Source organism: Cyprinodon tularosa, unplaced genomic scaffold (genome assembly GCF_016077235.1).
Source record: "Cyprinodon tularosa strain WSP-4 unplaced genomic scaffold, ASM1607723v1 ctg192, whole genome shotgun sequence".
In the NCBI taxonomy this organism is placed as follows: Eukaryota; Metazoa; Chordata; class Actinopteri; order Cyprinodontiformes; family Cyprinodontidae; genus Cyprinodon; species Cyprinodon tularosa.
The window spans coordinates 283,058-299,930 of NW_024038688.1; the positions used below are offsets into that span (position 1 = coordinate 283,058).

Sequence of the window (16,873 nt, forward strand, 5' to 3'; positions counted from 1 at the left end):
GCCCATCTCCAGCTCTCTACAGGCGAGAGGTGGGGTCCAACCTGGACAGGTCGCCAGTCAATCACAGGGCAATGCAGAGACAAACAACCTTTCACGCACACACTCACACTTAGGGAAAATTTAGAGAAGATAATTGACCTAACAGTCATGTTTTTGGACTGTGGGAGGAAGCCGGAGTACCCGGAGAAAACCCACGCATGCTCAGGGAGAACATGCATACTCCATGCAGAAAGACCCCGGGTGCTACCCACTGCATCATTGAGCAGCCTAATAATTTCAGTGATTTAAATTAAACTAATTTAAGTTGAATTTAAATTCAACAAACCTAAACCTTCAAGATTTAGGTTTGTGTTATTACAAAGACTTACTTAAATAGATGCAACAAATAGTAATAACTACTTATGGTCTTTCTCTGTATATATATAGATATAACCTATATTATATATGTGTGCTTCTGTGTAGATAAAGATATGTAGATGTATTTTTATATGCCTGTTTATGAATCACGTTGTAATGATTGTAAAGGACAGAGTTGGAAAAACACAAAAACTATAAAAAGCAGTGATTTCCATAATAGTCACTGGAGTGTTTCACTATTAACCAGTTTCTTCTTGTTCTATTAACACTACTTTGTCTCAGAGGTTCCCTCTAGTGACTAGAAGCAATAACAACAACGGAGACAAAGAAGTCATGGATTTTCTGTGGAAAGTATTGGAAAAATATATTTTTAAGGACTGAAATGAAATAAACAACAAAGTGAAATTCATTAATCAATAGCAGTGGGTTTTATTATAGTCTCATAAACTTCTGGCACTTGCCAACATCGTCTGTATGGGTAAATGCACTAATATGGAATCTGTATTAATCCATAGTATATCTGCGTCTATATTTATGTCTGAAATTGAAGGATTGAGGGCAGGGTTGGCCTTGTGGTTAGAGCCGTGCACTTTTGCTCTGATGAGGTTGCAAATACACGTTCTGATCTCCACTGCCTCCATTCTTGACCCCTGAGCAAGACCATTAACCCTTTACAGGGCACTCAGTGAAATACCTTGACCTTTTTACCTTTGTAATATTCAAAAAATATGGATATTTTGATGGCAAAAAATTAATGGCATTATATAATAACAAGAAAAGCCAACTTGCCTGGATATATTAAGAAAAATAACAAAAGTGCTTCTATAAAAATTTAATGAAAAACACTCTGAGAGTGAAAGAAACACTTTATCTTTTGGTACAACATAACCTTAGAGGCATTATTGCTGAAAGGGGCACTGCCATTTTTTAGTTTTTTAAACCTAAATATAATTGTTAACTAGGCTTATTCACGTTTTAACATTTTATTTAGCTTTCAACTTAATTTACAGCAGGTAATATATCATTTAAGGTCTCATCTAATTGGTCAAATGCCAAAATAAGATGTACAGCCATGTAGCAGGATCTTTGCCCAATGGCTGGATATAGATCTTGTTCTTCTAGACCTCACTGAGGGATGGTGGGGGACTCCATTTGAAAGGGGTATGCAAGTGATCAGAAACGCTAACTTTCCCTATAAATGGTTAACCCAACGCTGCTCCCTGGGGGCTGCACAATGGCAGCGCGACCGGGGAGGAGGAAAGCATTCATTCTCTTTTTTTTTCCAGGGAGCCATAACATATTTCATAATAATATGCAAATGTGTTCATAGAATTGTGTGTAAGCTTTGTTTATATACATTAACCCTGCAAAAAAAATTACATTTCATACTAAAATTACAACAAAGGCTCATATTGAAAATTCACATAATTCAAAAGATTCTGACTAAAAGAATGAACTGCAGCCAACATTCAGACTCAAGTTGTGTAAGTAAGTATTCATCAGTCCTAGTTTTATATTAAAATTAAAAAAATTTAACGGCAACAATGTACAAGACTGGCTTGAATAAAAACGCGTACAAACCCGCAGTGATAAAAAGAGTCTTTCTCCTTGGTATCAGCATGTAACAGTCTGTGTCAACAGGCAGACATGTTAGTGCAAGACAGCTCAGTAAATTAAACCTGTTTTTCCACGTTTCGTTCAGTGATGAGCAACAATGGACACTTTCTGCTGCAAGAAGATCTGGATCAATTTCAGGAAAATCCCGAGCAGAGGTGTCAGTAACCAGCTGCTTCTCCCTTCTTCCTCTGGTCAGACACAGCGCAGATGCAGCCATCCTTTTTCTCAACTACATTAACCACATTGTAGAATCGGGTCGCTTCTTTCTGATTGTGCCCCAACGCTTTGAGCTCCTTAATTATATCCTGAGGATAAAGACGGAAAAAAAACACAATAAGGTTAAATCTATGCAGCGTGTTACCAGACACCTGAAACCAGTCACAGACACATTACCTTATCAAATTTGGGTTCGAACTTCAGTGTATTTTCAGAGTCAACAAACACAACAGGAGCATCAATGGCCTCTTTAAGGCTCTTCCCAAACCAAAGGTGGTTGATGAGGGCCTGCAGGAGAGGAAAACATACTGATTGAACACACTGAACACAGAATCTACTGATTAAAGTGATCCTGAAGACAGAGCTTGACAACAGTGAGCAGAATCGGCATGCAGCAGTTAATCCTAATTGCAATTAGTCTGGTTGCCATGGATACATACAGAGGCCAGGCCCGTTGTGATCATACTCCCACCACTCCCTCCAATCACCAGCGTCTTCGATCGAGACTTCAGCACAGTGGGGGCCATGGAGGAGGGGGGCTGCTCCCCTGCAAGCAGAAGAAAAGCAATGAGTGACAGCAGAGATGACTGTGATTCAGACCGATGGCTGTCAGGAGAAACAGAGAGAAATCACAGGAAATGCTGAAAATGGAGCAACAGCGAATGAATGTGAGACAGATGGAGGAAGACATGGAGTTCATCTTCATCTGGGGTCTATTTAGTGGAGCTTCTCTCATTCATTTTAAGGTCATTTTTAGGAAGGGGCATTTTTATGCAAATTTCTTTTTTTGCACTTTTCTAAATTTTTTTCATTCCAAAAGCGTTTTAGACCTTTTAACACAAACACCTTTTTTCAGATCTCTAACATTGGGCTATTGCACTAACCTGACTCTGCCAGATGGATTTGCTCCGCATATCCATCTGGAAACCTTCCGTTGAAGTAATTTTGGGAAGGGGCGAAAATACTGGTTAGCTGATTGGCCTATGTTGGTGATAGACGGGCCAAATAAACCAATCAGATCAACGAAGCATATGACGTACTAACAGAGCAACGACGAAGAGGAGCCAATTGATAGATCAAACTCTTGCCGAAACCAGTCGGGAGAAGAGCAAAAACATCTTTTCCTCTGAGAAAAGCCTCCAGAGCAGTGTTTTGCTCTTCTTTCAGTGAAGAAATACTCTGTAATTCCGATAAAACTTGCTCGATAGCCACGCTAACGCTAGTTTCATCGGCTGAAGCCGCCATGTTCTTTAGACTGAACTGTCGCGCTTCTCGTTGCGTCACACCTCAACCTGTCTCAAAGCCAACGCTGATTGGACGTTCGTTTGTTGAACGGCTCCAAATTTTCTTTAACGAAGAGTCTCCAGACTGATTAGCGAGTGAAACCTTGAAAGCTCGCGAGATCAGGATAGTCTCACGAGGCTACTATTGCGCTGCAATAGTTATCCGTATGAATGTCTTCACAAATTTCCCTTTACTTTACCAGGGATTTTTGTGAAACCATTAATAATTGTGAACTGGAAGGAAAATTATGCATAATTTTCATATTTTTCACAAATGTTTGAACATTGCACACTGCTTTTTTCCTCAAACAACAAAACTGAAAGCAACTTGCTGCACTGGATTTCAATTAGATGGTTTAAAAGGGTATTGATTCCATACGTATGTTTTATTTTACAGATTTGTAGTGAACGCCATTTATCTTTTGGTTATTTAATGACCATCGTATTAAAAAGAAAACAGAAATCTTTGCTACTACAGCGCTTAAAGTTTGCTTTTATAAAAAGGCTAAAATATAAACTGCAACATGTGTATTTCTATTTTAGGTCAATAAGAACCACTGGAGCGTAACTGTTCTAAATTCTGGCTGCACGAATAAACAAATGTCGAAGGATATTTTCTAACAGAGACGGGGAGAATTTTGTTTTTTTCCTTTGGGCTCAAATGTCATTTTCAATTAGAAACCAACAGAAGCGCTTTGTAATCTGATAGAGATAAGCTTCCAGCGAAATGCAACAAACACACCATGAAACTTGAGTAGATTATAGCACTGAAAGCTGGGTAGAAACCAACCCATAACACATGAATTAGATGGCCTGCCTGATTAAACAAAAAGGGGAAATGGTGTCTTAGAAACCAGCCTATGTGACGCTCTCTTTCAGTTGTAGCAGCTCCACTCACAACATTACAATGTGAAGACAAAAGTTAATCATGGAAACGTTTTTATACAAAACCAAGTTTGTTCCCAATACATAATAGACAAAATAAAAACAGATGACGTCAATTTATTTACCAGGGAAGATCTCATCGGTCCTTTTACAAAAGTCTGACAGCTCGTTGTTTAGAACGATTCCAGTTCTTGAAGAGTAGACTTTGGAGCCAAATCTGTAAAGAAGAGGTTTAACCCTTTAAAGCCTGATCCAAGAATAAAACAAAACAGAAAATTACTTCTTTTGTTTTTGTTTGAAGTCCTTATTTTCCCTTTTAACAAAATATGTAAAAAGAAAAAACAGAAATAAATTTTTGATATTAATAATCTATTACTATGCGATAAGTCAAGATTATTTTTTGTGTAGTCTTCTACTGGCTGTTATCAGGTATATCTGATTGTGTACAATAGGATTTTGAGCAAAGTTTTTACCATTAAATTATGCAAAAGGTGTCAGATGCAAAACATTTCAGAAACCGTATGTATCAAATACGATACATTTGGCATTATAGGGTTAAGTTAGATGAAGTCTAGGCGAGTCGCAAACAGATGGGAGCATTAGCCGAGACACATCAATCAAAATCTTTGCAGCCAATTTCTGGTCTTCAGTTTATATAAAGCTTAACTTTTTTAATTTTAGTAAACTAGGTGTGTTTGTGAATGGCTGTTTGTCTCTGTGTTGCCCTGCGATGGACTGTTGACCTGTCCCCGCCTCTCGCCCGCACCCGTACCAGTTTCCTCGCAACCCTGCTTTGGATAAGCGTGACAGAAAATGGATGGATCAATAAAATATTTTTAATTGAATTTATATTTTTGTTTTTTGTTTTTTTCGTACTGTGCTGCATATTAGATAAACCACGCCGACTTATCTAGGAATTATAGTTCTAAAACCATGGGAGTAACTATTTGTTTTCAAAGGCATGAGTGTCTGGAATCATCATTGCCTCCTTATTAGCAGCAAAGGTTTACTTCTGTATGCTGTCTCCTGATGTGCTGCTTCCATCAACACCCTTGTTTATAGATGCTGGAGATCGGCCTGTTTTCCAGTGTAGTCCTGTTTCTCTGACCGTGACTGAGTGGATGTGCTCTCTTCGTCCTCTGGCATGGGAACAGGCTCGGAGCTTGTTTGCCTGGCTGTGTGTTTCCTGGAAGGCACCGCCTTTTACAGCTGCTTTTTGTGTCTCTGCTTCTGTCTCCTTGAACCCCAGTCGGCCTCAGCAGATGGCCGCTCACACTGAGCCTGGTTCTGCTGGAGGTTTCTTCCTGTTAAAAGGGAGTTTTTCCTCTCCACTGTCGCTACAAGCATGCTTAATGTGAGGGATTGTATTTGTGTCAATGAGTCGATGCAATCAACTGGTTTTCCTTAGATAGAAAACTTTGAATCAATTTGAGTGTATGATCTGGTTGAACTGTAAAGTGCCTTGAGATGACATGTGTTCTGAATTTGGCGCTTTATAAATAAACTGAATTGAATTGAAACTGAATTGTATGTAGCCTATGTAATAAGCAAGCCTATTCTATTATCAGTGAGTAAAATCAGCTACAGAGCTGCATTAGAATGAGTTTCTCTGGACTCTCCAAGATAAACTGTGGCGCCAACTTGGCCAAGATATAGTAGGATGTCTGTAGACTCCCCCTGCAAGGTAAAACTCATCAGATACTAACATGTGGTTGATGGTGCTGGTGACAGCGACGGCCGATCCATCTTCAGCCAGTACAGATAAGTGAGTGGTACCCAAGCTGTCCAGATAAGGAGTCAGGCTGTAATACTGGGGGTCGTGTGTCCTGTTGCTGCTGATCAGAGTCCGTATATGGTCTGCAAAATCAGCTTCTATCATTTTCATTGCTGTCTGTGGAAAATAAAGGGGAAGACAAAAAAAAAAATCATGCACTAGAAAAAGATAGCATAAAGTTAGATAAAAAACTAATTTTACTTTTTGTAAATGTATTTCTTTGAACCTAAATTTCAAATAGTTTTATTTGTAGAATGAAACATTTGGCTGTATAATCAGTTATAAGTTCAATTTACTTCAGCTTAAAACTTTCAGTAAAAAGTAAAGCTATTTAAAATCTGAAATTAATAAAATAATGTTTTTTTGAAGAACAATTTAAAGCATAGATCTGGTAGAAAATTAAAAACTATTGGTTTATATTGACAAAATTCTTATTTAGAAAAACTCCCACCTCAAACCAAACTGTAAGGCAGCAGGATGAATAATATGATACTTTATTACAGGAACAGCAGGAAAAACAGAAGCAGGTTTCCAGATAAAACTCACAGTGAATTATTTACATTTCAGCTGAATAAGTTGAATTATAATTTCACTTCTTTCTGCCAAACAGGTCGTTTCAATTTGATAGTCAAATCACACCAGGCAAAACATTTTTCTGTTTTATAATATTTCCAGGATATAGACAAATATCTGAACCCCACAGAGATTAAAGGTTTTAGGAGAATATATTATATATTGTTAATATTTTGAATTGATGGTACTGATGTTCCAACTATTTTCTCCATTATATTGCAAATAAGAGCTGCAAAAAAAATAAGGGGAAAAAAAATCCCAAATAAACTCAGTTCGTTAATCATATGTTGGGAGAGAAAAATGTGAATAAAAGTGAGTAAATCTCATATAATACCTGTACTGCTCTATTATTCTTTGTTTTTGTTTTTCTACGGGAATGGAGTATCTGGGTTTATGATCCTTTTTTGTTCAAATAGAAACCCAGGTTGAAATTCCTGTCACAAAGTTGGGCATCTGATGCTAGTCTGCTTCCTTTCACCGATCCTGTTTGTGGCTTCAGGGGTGAACTCTAGGAGAGGAGACTGTCTGGTTTGGAAACCTCCTAAATCCATTCATTTTTTTTTTTTTTCTGACATGGTTTTGTCGACTTCTGCAGGCCATGACCTCAACAATGCACTGGAAAGGTTTACTGCTGAGTGTAAAGTGGCTAAGATGGAATTAGGGCTGAAACAATTAATCAAATTAATGGTGATTAATCAATTATTGAAATAATCATCAACTAATTTAGTTATCGATTAATTGTTAAAAGTATAGAGACTCTTAGACCCACTTAGAGCAATAATTATATCAAGATTGTAAAAATATATACAAACATTTTTCATTTAAGATTAAAAATAAAATTCGCCTGTCAATATGATCCATCCAGAAGTCCTCAAGTGGAAAAGTTTAAGTTTCACCTGCTTTAATTTAGTAAAAATTCTTCTTTAAAGCACCTTTGGCTATCTGATTAACAATCGATTAATTGAAAATTAATTGACAGATTGATCGATTTTGCAAAATAATCGTTAGTTGCAGCCCTAGATGAGTGAGCTTCTCTAAATGTCCATCTTTACTGAAATTTCAGAAGATAATAATACATTTTCCAGTTTCTCCATAGTATTGCTACCTAAGTGTAAATCAATCAATTTATCCACATCACACCCAAATGAATATGAAAGCATGAATGTCAGCAAAATACAGGATTTTAAAATAGTACGGCATTCAATTACCGGATGGACATCACAGAACGTTTTAGATCTAGATTCATTCTTTTTTCATCACTCGGTCCAACAAAGGTCATAAAGGAGTATCTGTCAGGTTTCTGTTTCTGTTATGTTTTTCTTTTGAGTATTCAGTCTTACTTTACTCCTTGTTTTCTAGTGTTTAGTTTTCTTTTCTCCATGTTTTATAGTCCTAGTTTATTTGATTATCATTTTGTTGTTATTTGCAGTCTTCCAGGTTTCTATTTGTTGCTCTCTGCTGCCCTCCTATGTTCTCCTTCTTCTCTAGTTCTTTCCCTCTTTTGTTCTTTGCACACCTGCTCCCAGTTTCCTCAGTAGCCCCCTCTTTGTCTCAGTCTCCTTTAAAAAGCCCTTTCTCTTCAGTTCCCCTTTGCTGGGTCCTCGTCAAACACCGTCTAACATGCTCCAACTCCTTCTCTCTGTGCCTCCCTCCTTATCATTGTGATTCCCCAGATGTCTCCATGGTTTCTGGTACGTTTAGACTAGTTTTCATGTTTTTGATTTTTGGACTCCTGGTTTTATGTTTGTTTGGACTTTGTTTACTTTTTGGGATTTTTGGATAACCTGCCTCTGTTTTCTGTTAAGTCATTATTAAATCCACTCTGCCTCCCTGCCTCTGCTTTTGGGTCAACTAACCATAGCCAAATCGTGACAGTATCTCTGTACACACTTTGACCCCATTTACACTACCCTTGAAAAACTGTGCCGAGACCGGTCCGAGCTCAGTAACTGAGATAACTTATCGTGTGTAAATGGAAAGCAAACTGAACTGAACCGAGATAGACACAACCGAACCGAGATAACTGCAGACCAGTTCCAGAGGTGGGCTCGGCTCGGTTTTTCCCTGGCTCGGTTCTCTGATAACAAGAGCGCATGAACAGAACGCGTCATCTCCGTCTGGCTGAACATCGCGATTCACATTCCATTCCAGTAGTTGGCGGTAATGCCCCTCCGGAAGTTGCTTGCCAACCAACACAAAACAGAAGAAGAAGAACAACTATAAACAACAATCGACAACATTTTTATTTGCTTGATTCCCTCCTTCTTTGTCTTCTTCTTCTTGTGTTTTATGGCTGTTGGCAAACAACTTTTGGTGCATTACCGCCACCAACTGCTTGATTTCCTCCTTCAATGCTGGCAGTAATACCGCAGATCGTCACTAGGATGCGAGGAGTCAAGGAATCGAGATAGCTTGATGTGTAAACGGTCGTCAGAACCGAGCTCGGCCTGGTTAACTGATCCGAGCTCGGACCGGTCTCTGCATGGATCGGTTTTTCAAGGGTAGTGTAAATGGTTTTTTTTGTATTGCATTGATTCAATACTTACCTTATTTGATATAAAGTTTGGATCCCCAATGTGTTTCTTCATTCCATTGGCAAATTTAAAAGCTTCAACGTAGCGATGATAAAACCTGGTCTTTTGATCAGCAGACTGAGGAGCTGAATCCATATGATACCCTGTAAATATAAACATTGCTCTATTGAAATATGGATTGATTTTCCTTTTCTTTTTAGTTCATGATTGGTCAAAACTCTTCCCACATGACCTATATTAGGATAAAGGCTCCTAACGGCAACCATAACACAACGTTCTCCTGTTTTAAATGTCTTTTTTCCCCACTACGCTTAATTTGTACATGTTTGCATCTAGCAGCAACCTTTCATGATGTTGAGGACGAGGCTGAGGAGTGTTCCTCCTGAGGGGGGAGGGGGTATGTACATCTGGTAGTCCCCCATAGGGACGACCCACGCATCAGTCACTTTAACCTTATATGATGCCAAGTCCTCCAGTGTGAGGACTCCTCCTGGGGAAAAAAACAGCAAAACAAACGACAGAAATCATGAAAACCAAACCAGCTTATAAATTCTGACCTTTAATAGATCAGCTGCTGTCTGAGAGATTGCTGTGGTGCATACAGATCAAATTGATTTGCTCATTTCTAATTGAATCACTGAGCCATGCAGACATAGAGGAAAGTGTTCTGACAATACCTGCCTCCTGCACGTCTCTGACCAAATCCTCTGCTATCCTTCCAGAGTAAAAGGCTTCTGCTCCAACGTTTGCAATCGTCTCCAAAGTGTCGGCCAGTTTCTCAAATTTAATGATGTCTCCAGTCTTGAGCAGGTTTCCTTTTTCATCTGTAAATGCCTTCCTGAGAAGAGTTAGAGATGTGAGTCTGTGTCTCATATTTTAAGGCCCCCTGTGTTTCGTAATGTATTTCATACCATAGAGGCGGCGTCTGTTTTTGATCAATGAATGAGATAAACAAGCCCTGAACTGGAGGAATAGGAAATCCTTCTCTGGCCAGCTTGATGGTCGGCTGGAAGAGTTCGGCCCACGGCAGTTTTCCGTATCGACGGTGAACCAATTTATACCCTCGAATTTCCCCTGGAACGCCGATCCACTTGCTTCCTGCACAGATGGATGTAAAGTTGGAGGAAAATGCATGTCCTTCCTTAACATTTTATTTGTGGATTAATTTACAACACAAATCTAAATCTGAACTTCAGCTCTTGTCACCTATCTTATCAAGTGTTGTCAAAGTTTTTTTACATAAATAATTATAATAACAGAATTTTATTAATATGTGTAGGATATACACTTTATTCAGGCCTAACTTGCTGCAGTCACATTCTAGTATAATGGTATTCTAGCATAATGGTGGGCGTTACAATCTCTAGTTTTCTTAGCTCTGTGCAGCCATAGCCTAAAGGACGTCTCCCTCCATTAATATTTGACCCTATGTAATTATAAATAGCAATTTCTAAGGCAACACAAACACAAGAATTAAAACTTACAGTTTTTGGTCTGTCGCAGCCTCAAGGTTTTTTGTTTTTTTTTAGTTAAGAATTGTCCTTCTTAAAGGTATAAGTGAGGATTTTTGCAAATAAAAAAAAAATGTACATGGACAACTCTATACCCGCTCCTCTACTTAACAGTATGCAAGAGCGTGCACGAGCCCAATTCTCCTCGTGCACGCTTTGTTTAAAAGTTTCTGTTTGCTTTGCTCATACAAGCTTACGGTCCAAAATAAGTTTAACATTTTTTCCACCAAGTCAGATTCACCACCTGTAAGTTAAGATGGAGACGAGCACTTAGGACGGCCTTACGTAAACATATAACCAGAATCAAGTAGGAGGACCACTTATTTCGATTATCCACCCAGATAAAGAACATCCTCCAAAATTCCTTAAAGTTCAACTCGCCTTCCCATCACCTCGTCCAGCCTGCTTTCTCCCACTGTACGTCACACAGAAAGATGCATCCTGCCAACACTGTCGCAGACGTCCCTCCAAGACCTCTCTCTCCCAAAACACCTCCTCCACATGTCGTGGGTCGTTCTCTGGGCCTGGAAGCCCTCCTAATGGAGGTGTCCAGGAGACATCAGAAACAGATGTCTGAGCCACCTCAACTGACTCTTGATCTGGAAGAGAAACCGACTCTGTTCCATGTCTCTCCCTAATTACCAAGCTCCTCACCCTATCTCTAAGGGAGTGCCTTGCTACCCTGCAGAGAAAGCTCATTTCAGCCGCTTGCATCCAGGATCTCATTCATTGGGTCATGATCCAGATTTCATGACCATAGGTAGGAACCTAGGTAATAGATGGATCCATATATCAATAGATATAACTAAACAGACTGGTGCAGAGTCCACATAAGGGCAGCAGCTGAACAAAAACTTTCTATAGAACTCCAGCGCCTTTATCACCTCTGTGGTGAATACAAAATACTACTAAACTACTCTTGGACTTGAGGCAGGAACTCCTCTCCACCCTGGTTGAGGAAAGTTAACCTTTTCTGTTCGAGAACCATGGACTCAGACTGATTTAGAAGCGGATCTTCATCCTTACAAAGATGCTGCAGGTCTTGGCCTGATGAAGCCAACAGATCACGACCTGCAAAAATCAGAGATAAAGGCCCAGTCCCATTTCTCTCACTTGGTTGTGAGAACACATTAGTGAGTTCCCTCCACAGTGAAGTACACTCAATGATGAAAGTGCAAGTTGTTAGGAATCCAGTTTGTGTGGGTTGTGCTTTTGTTTTCCCTCCACCACCAGGCGGCGCCTGGTTCTCGTTGGCCTTCTCACACACCTGCGGATGGTTGCCTCATTACCGGAGGACTCTTAAGCTGCTGACTGCCACTACCTCGACGCCAGAGTGTTTGCCAGTTTTGGGTACTCTAGCCAAGCTGAGTTTTGCTGAGTCAAACTGAGTTTTTTCACCTGAGTTTTAATCTTGTTTTTGTCTTTGCCTTTCGGCAGGAAGTCATCCTGCAAACTGGATGCTTTGGACCTTCTCCCCCTGGAAGGATTCTCTGAGCATCAAACTGAGCTGAGGATTCAAGCTAGTGGTTTGGATCTACTTTTCCCCAAGGGATTCTTTGGGCTTCTCTCTTAGCAGGGGATTCATCTCCACAAGAAACCGTTCAATCACCGCAGGAAATCTAAGTGGCAGTCAGCTCCTCCGTTCCTCAAGAAAACACCTCAACCTGGTTAAACCCTGTCCGCCCTCCAACGAACAAGTCTATAACTGGAACAACCCACATCAACTGGATTCAATGAAAGACACATTTTTCTGGAAACGTGCGTCCTGTTGCCTTTATTCCCTTCTTCAAATCAAAGACACAAATTTCCCACTGAGCCTGAACTAACCGCAGAATCTTCCCCTTCACTTTTCAGTCCCGGTTCAACAGTATTCAGGGCAGCACTGGTCTCCTCTCTACCAACTCACAATAAAACCCGTTAAACTTTCCCCTGGTCTCTCTGTTTGGTCTTCTGCACGTGGGTCAGATCTTTAGATAAAATCATGACACAAGTGAAGATTTTCTCCCTGAGAAATGGGACACCACTAGTTGTAACATTATATTTCAGCCCAATAGATGGCGGTAATATACAGTATAGCCTGTGCACTTCAGTGATGTGCTCGCCTGCTCCATGCGTAAACCCACCTGAGTTACAACCTTCTGCCACATTCATAACTTTTCACCAGACATATGCATAATTTCATAATTTTGAATAACATATATATTACAAAACGTAAAAATTCCATTTATGAGCCAGCATGGATAAATAAAAGTATTAGAACCATCTCTAAATTATTAGACAATCATGGTAATATAATTAGCTACGTCTACTTGTTGATGAAATATCAGTTTCCAATAAGATACAAGCAATACAAATGAATTATACAATGCATCCCTAATGGACTCTAACAATTATTAAAATTATCACAATTTAATCAAACTTTTACCACCTAATTGTTTCTGAATGGACTGCATCTTCTTGGCACCAAATATAATAACAAAGAAATATGCAACAAGTTTCAAATGCCTACAACCAAGAGGCAAATTCTACTGGAACTCCATTTTTAATTGAATAGACTGGAGCCAACCATGGTCACTACCTGATCAATACCCCATTAGCAATAAAATCCATGAAATCTATTTCAAAATTCTTTATAATATAACATATTACATATATATATATATATTTATATACCATATATCTTGGTCCCCAAACCAGACCCCTGCTGGCTCTTGGCTGTGCCTAGAAATCCTGTCCTTGACAGGTATAAACAGGACTGGCGACACATGGCTGCCCTGCCGGAGTTCAACATGCAGCAGAACAAGTCAGACTCGACTCCAACAATGTGAGCCAGACCCCTGCTCTGCTTGTAAACAGACTGGATGGCCCCTAATAAAGGGCCCCTGACCTGTACTCCTGGAGTTCCTTGAAAGACACGGTTGAATGCCTTCCTCAAGTCTCCAAAGCACAGATGGACCAGCTGGACCAATTCGCATGAACCCTCTAGGACCCTGAGGAGGGGGTAGAGCTGGTCCTTGTTCCACAGCCAGGATCCAACCCACAATACTCCACCTAACTGTGTGGTTCATAAAATACTATTTGGACCCCTTAGCTCTTATATCAGAAACAAAATCTGATTTTAACGCACATGTAAACACTCAAAGTAAAATCACGGATATGACCTAATGTTAAGGCTAACTTAAAGTTCATTCAAAAATTATTTAACCATATATCTGCCTTAAACCTCTGACATATTTACAGCTGGGATTAAAGCATTTTTTATTCACTAATCGAGTGACTGCAGAAAGAAACTGGTTGCCTTTAAACAGGTATTACAGTAGTATCACACTTTCCAGGTTTCTGTTTGACCAAAATTGTTTAAAGGAAGTAACTGCAAATTTTCCATTCCACAACAATGTGTTGGTATAAATCTTATTTAATCCTAATAAAATACATCGGAGGTGTAAATGAACAGTTCAAATAACAAACCATGAAGCGCTGCTGCATGTCAAGATAAAAACTAGACAAATAAACCTTCGCCTTATGCAAAACCAGAGCAAAGTGGCTCATGAAATTAGCAGATAACAGAGCTGGAACAAGCAGAAGTTCTTGCTCCAAAGATAAGGAAGCTCATTTAAAAGCAGTAAACATGTCTGTTTGGGATGCAGCAGCAAACTACCTGACGTCAGGTTGAAGCTCTGGGAGCAGGACTTCAGCAGGTGGGGGTCCACCTTGGATGGGGCAGTCTCCCTGGAGTTGATGATCTTCACATTACCTTTAAAAAGAATCCCCCTCCCCACCTGTTATTATCACTAACTATCACCAAAACACGTGTTCAGCTGATTGGGAGCCTTTTTCTCACCTGAGCTGTCCATCACTGTGAAAATGGAGCCCCCTCCGAGCCCCGCGCTCTGCGGGTTCATGATACTGGTGCACAGAAGCGCAGCAATGGCGCCATCTACCGCCGAGCCGCCGCGCTGCAGCATGTCTCTGCAAAATTCACCTCTGTTAATATTTATTACGTGTCTGCTGGAGATGTTTATGTACTTTACATAAGCGTGGGCGTCTAAAAACGCCTGTAAAACTTTCTCTGAATTTTTTTTTTCTGATTCAGAATGTTTCAACAAGTTTAAATGAGTCATCAGCAGTAAACACCAGCTTGGTTGAACAGATCATAGAGATAAACATATCTGCAAATCGCGGATGTTGTCACAGTTTTTCCTCGATTGCTATAATAGATAAACCGGATATGTTTTTTTGTTTTTTTCTTCTAATGATTAATGGTTAATTAGGACCCACCTTCCAACCTCTGAGCATGTCTTAGTGTCTGCAGCGACGGCAGCTTTGGAGAAAGAGTCATTGGGGCATCTGCGCCTCACAGCCACAGCTATGGCCACGATGACAGCGAAGACAAGCAGCAGCAGCAGCGCGCAACAAGTGTACACCCTGGCCTTGGACCGCGCCATCTCTGCTCCGAATGTAACCAGGCTGATGATCCAAATTATCTGAGTGAGCGAATGACTGAGCGCCTGGTCGGATCAGAGGGGGCGGGCCCCGCGGGGGCCCCTCCACCCCCCGCCTGCAGCGCACAGCAGACAGGGAAAGTTATTATGACAGGCAGGGGATGAGCTGCCAATGAGTTTCCGCCTGAGGGCTTTCAGTTAGAGCTTTAACTTTATTTGGTTAAGATGAAGAAGATGAAACTAGGGTCAAAAACACCTCTGAGCAAAGTATTATATACTTTGGATTAATGTATAACATCTATATAAATGTAGTTATATAATAAAAAATTATTAAAATAATTTTAAAAATACCATGTCCGTTGGTTGCGCTGTTCTTTTTACATCTCTTTGCAGGTGATGAAGCAGACTGAAGATGTTTTATCATTATCTCTCTTTTATCTCCTCTCTCTTTAATCTTTCCTCCTTTTTTCTGTTTTTCCTTTCCTGTTCTACCTACATTGCAGTGTCCATATAATCTATAATACTCCCTGCATGAATTATAATAAAGCAAATTATATACATAAATTAAGCGGAACACTATGGCGATAGCCGTACTGCTACACTTGTGAAAGTAAAACCTGTTGGGCTCTTTTTGGTATAAAGAGTTATTCTTATTGCCACATTGCCAGACAGGACACTGGAGAAAAAAAATAAGTCTGCACCTATTAAATATCTGTTTAGTCCTGTTAAAAACTGGCACAAAAGGCTGGTTTAACATCCAGTTATTTTTTCTTCAGAACCATGAGAGGTCAATATACTTTTTACTTAAGTAATTTGACATCTTATAACTAGTGTTGCACCGATGCCATTTTTTGGCCTCGATACGGATACCTGCTGCAATAGTTGAATAAACTTTTGGCTCTCAAAATGGTATCGGTGCTCTATTTGTCGATAGGGCCTACTTGCCGATACCGATACCACCATTTTAGTGCTGGATCAGGGCCCTGCCCAATACTGGTGTCAATGCAACACTACTTATAATCTGCACAGTTCGCTTAAACAGTTTTTAACAAATACATGTAAATCTTACCAAGTAGGATTCATATTATTTAGTCATGGTAACATTTGAAATTCTGTAGTTGTTGGTGTTCTGATCCACAGGATCATAGTAACATGATGAAATGATGCTGATTAATAATGTTAATATCATTGACTTATGCTTATGAATTTAGTTCACACCTTACAAATATTAAGAAACCTTTTAAAGGAAAAGTCCGGTCATAATCGGAATTCAAACTACTGAAAGTACTTTAAAAATGAAATTATTAGATACTGTTCAATAAATGATCAGTGTTTTAATTAAGAGTCATTTTCATTTAAATGTGCTTTACTGGAGGAATCCATGTTTGCCAAAGTACACTACTGCCACCTACTGGTTAGGGACGTCACGGTGCGGTATCGGCTGTTGATCAAGTCCCAGTGCTGTATCTGGTGTTTGTCACAATGCTTTATTATCCAAGTCATCTTGAAAACATTCTTCTTCCAAATGTTGGCTACATATTACGGGTTTTTTCTCTGGCCAGAAGTTCGATGGCAAATCCTCCCTCTTCAAGTTGGCGATCCAACGACCAACCCGTCCGTGGAGGACCAGGAATCAGAAAGGTGAAATAACTCTTTTTTTTTTCACTTTTACCCGATGTAC

General features: G+C 39.7%; 1 protein-coding gene across 1 annotated transcript; it reads right to left on the reverse strand.

Moving 5' to 3' along the window:
- Positions 1-1,689: 1,689 nt before the first annotated feature.
- Positions 1,690-15,293, reverse strand: LOC119782412 (glutathione hydrolase 5 proenzyme-like). Its single transcript, XM_038283366.1, has 12 exons — positions 15,029-15,293; positions 14,592-14,719; positions 14,409-14,504; positions 10,151-10,337; positions 9,917-10,077; positions 9,583-9,729; positions 9,252-9,382; positions 6,065-6,249; positions 4,484-4,575; positions 2,631-2,737; positions 2,368-2,478; positions 1,690-2,279 (listed from the first exon to the last, which is right to left on the reverse strand). Exons 1-12 carry the CDS (start codon positions 15,193-15,195, stop codon positions 2,133-2,135), a joined length of 1,659 nt encoding a protein of 552 aa, XP_038139294.1. The 5' UTR covers positions 15,196-15,293; the 3' UTR covers positions 1,690-2,132.
- Positions 15,294-16,873: the final 1,580 nt, after the last annotated feature.